The following is a 2,213-nucleotide window of genomic DNA, read 5'->3' as shown; positions in this document are numbered from 1 at the left end:
GGGCCCTGCGTCACGGGGATGGGGGTTTGGAGCGGGCCCTGCGTCACGGGGATGGGGGTAGGAGCGGGCCCTGTGTCACGGGGATAGGGGTTTGGAGCGGGCCCTGTGTCACGGGGAGGGGGGTGGGAGTGGGCCCTGTGTCAGGGGGAGGGGGGTAGGAGTGGGCCCTGCGTCACGGGGATGGGGGTCGGAGTGGGTAAAGAGTAGGGGAGAAGGAGTAGAGCGGGTAATAGAGGAATTTGTTAAGATAGTTGGAAACGTTTTGGTGTAATTTTGCGTTAACTCCTGTACCCTCTGAGGGTTGCACCCCCAGAGGTTGTATCCCCCCGGGCACTCCTTAATGTGTGGCCATTAGCAGCCAGCTGTTCGGCAATGGGGTGCATCACAGTGGGACCCACTTCTTTCTCCACGTGCCGATTTTCCCGTTACCTGTCAGCCTGGTTATGCAAGTCTCCCGCTGTGTTCCAGTACATTGGACGCTCCGCTGTTCACCTGAAGCGGGATTTCTTCCTGACGCATGGCTCCCAAGCTCGTTCCGAGATGTTCATCAATCTCCGGGAGGTCAGTAGCCGTTTCAAGCTGCCCGCCGGGGAGTACATCATCGTCCCCTCGACCTTCGAACCCAACAAAGAGGCCAACTTCTGCCTGAGGGTCTTCTCTGAAAAGCGCTCTCTCTCCGAGTAAGTTCGATCGCAGTGAAACGGGCTGCAATGATGGTTTCTGTGCACTTTCTTTACACATCTCTACCAGCGGTCGCTGCAGCGTGAGTGTCGCCGGGCTAGAGGGTAGCGCTAACGTTCTGGGGACACGGGTTCAGATTCAAATCTAAATTCGATTTAACAATCCTCGAATGGAGAGCTGGCCTCAGCGACGGTAACCACGGCTCTACGAACCTGTCTTTATTTTTGAACTCTGTCACAGGATGGCATTTATTGCCCATCCCTAATTACCCAGAGGGCAGTTAAGAGCCAACCACATTGCTGAGGGTCTGGAGTCACGTGTAGGCGCAGACCAGGTAAGGATGGCAGTCTCCTTCCCTGAAGGACATTAGTGGATCAGATGGGTTTTTAATGAATTCGTGGTCATTGTTAGAATCTTAATTCCTTTTTACACTTGAAAAACTGAACGCAGCGATAATCCCACTAGGCCGTCGCCTGATCTGATTCACTAATATCCCTTTTGGGAAGGAAATCTGCCGTTTCTCCCCGACCAGGCCTACACACGACACCTGGCCCCACGGCTACCTCAGAAATGGCCGAGCGAGACGCTGAGTGCAAGGGGCAGTTAGGGACGGGTAATAAATGGGGCTCACAAGCAATGCCCACATTCCAAGAAAGATTGGCGAATATAAATGGAGGGAAGTGGAGGGTCGGGCCCTAACGCGGAGTCCTGAGGTATTCGGGTGTGTGGTCTGTTAAACTGAGGGCTGTTTCTGTTTCTAACTGTGTCTAATACAGAGAACTCGATGATGAAATCAGTGCTGACCTTGGACAGGAGGTAAGATAGCAGACATCGAAATGGTGGGATTACAGACCATTCTGCTTGTTTTCTGGAATCTGATGCAGAAGGAACTGGGCAAGTCGTTATAACCCGTGTCTGCAAACACACAGTACTGGGTTAGATACAGAGTAAAGCTCCCTCTACACTGTCCCCCATCAAACACTCCCCAAGACAGGGACAGCACAGGGTTAGATACAGAGTAAAGCTCCCTCTACACTGTCCCCCATCAAACACTCTCCAGGACAGGGACAGCACGGGGTTAGATACAGAGTAAAGCTCCCTTGACCGTGAAGGGCCATCAAACGGCATGGATTGGAAGAGTGGGGGGTGAGGAGTGGAAGTTGTTGTGGGGAGTGGGTTTTTCTGGGCGTGTTGCACTCTGTTTGATCATTGTCCTGTGACTCCAACAGGAAGAAGTACCTGAACATGCAATTGATGAAAAGTTCAAGAGTCTCTTCAGGCAATTGGCTGGTGAGGTGAGTGTGAGAGAAGTGAAGATGTCAGCTGGTCTGCATTACAAAAACTACCTGCATTGATATAGTGCCATTCATGTTCTAAGGAACTTCATGACAGCAATCATCAAATGTCATTGCAGAGATAGGGAGGGGATGTAGGGGCTGGAGGGGGTTACAGAGTTAGGGAGGGGTGTAGGGGCTGGAGGAGGTTACAGAGATAGGGAGGGAGTGTAGGGGCTGGAGAGGGTGACAGAGTTA

General features: G+C 52.5%; 1 protein-coding gene across 1 annotated transcript in view; it reads left to right on the top strand.

The window, feature by feature from the left end:
• Positions 1-2,213, top strand: part of si:dkeyp-50d11.2 (calpain-1 catalytic subunit) — a gene marked incomplete at its 5' end in the record, with an annotated part of 23,909 nt that overhangs the window by 15,523 nt on the left and 6,173 nt on the right. Inside the window, 3 exons of the mRNA XM_048619735.1 lie at positions 469-680; positions 1,458-1,497; positions 1,911-1,976. Coding sequence (XP_048475692.1) covers positions 469-680; positions 1,458-1,497; positions 1,911-1,976 — 318 coding nt within the window. The remainder of the gene's footprint in view (positions 1-468; positions 681-1,457; positions 1,498-1,910; positions 1,977-2,213) is intronic.

Source organism: Rhincodon typus, chromosome 43, assembly GCF_021869965.1.
Source record: "Rhincodon typus isolate 14 chromosome 43, sRhiTyp1.1, whole genome shotgun sequence".
Lineage (NCBI taxonomy): Eukaryota > Metazoa > Chordata > Chondrichthyes > Orectolobiformes > Rhincodontidae > Rhincodon > Rhincodon typus.
This window is presented reverse-complemented; position numbering and strand designations above follow the sequence as displayed.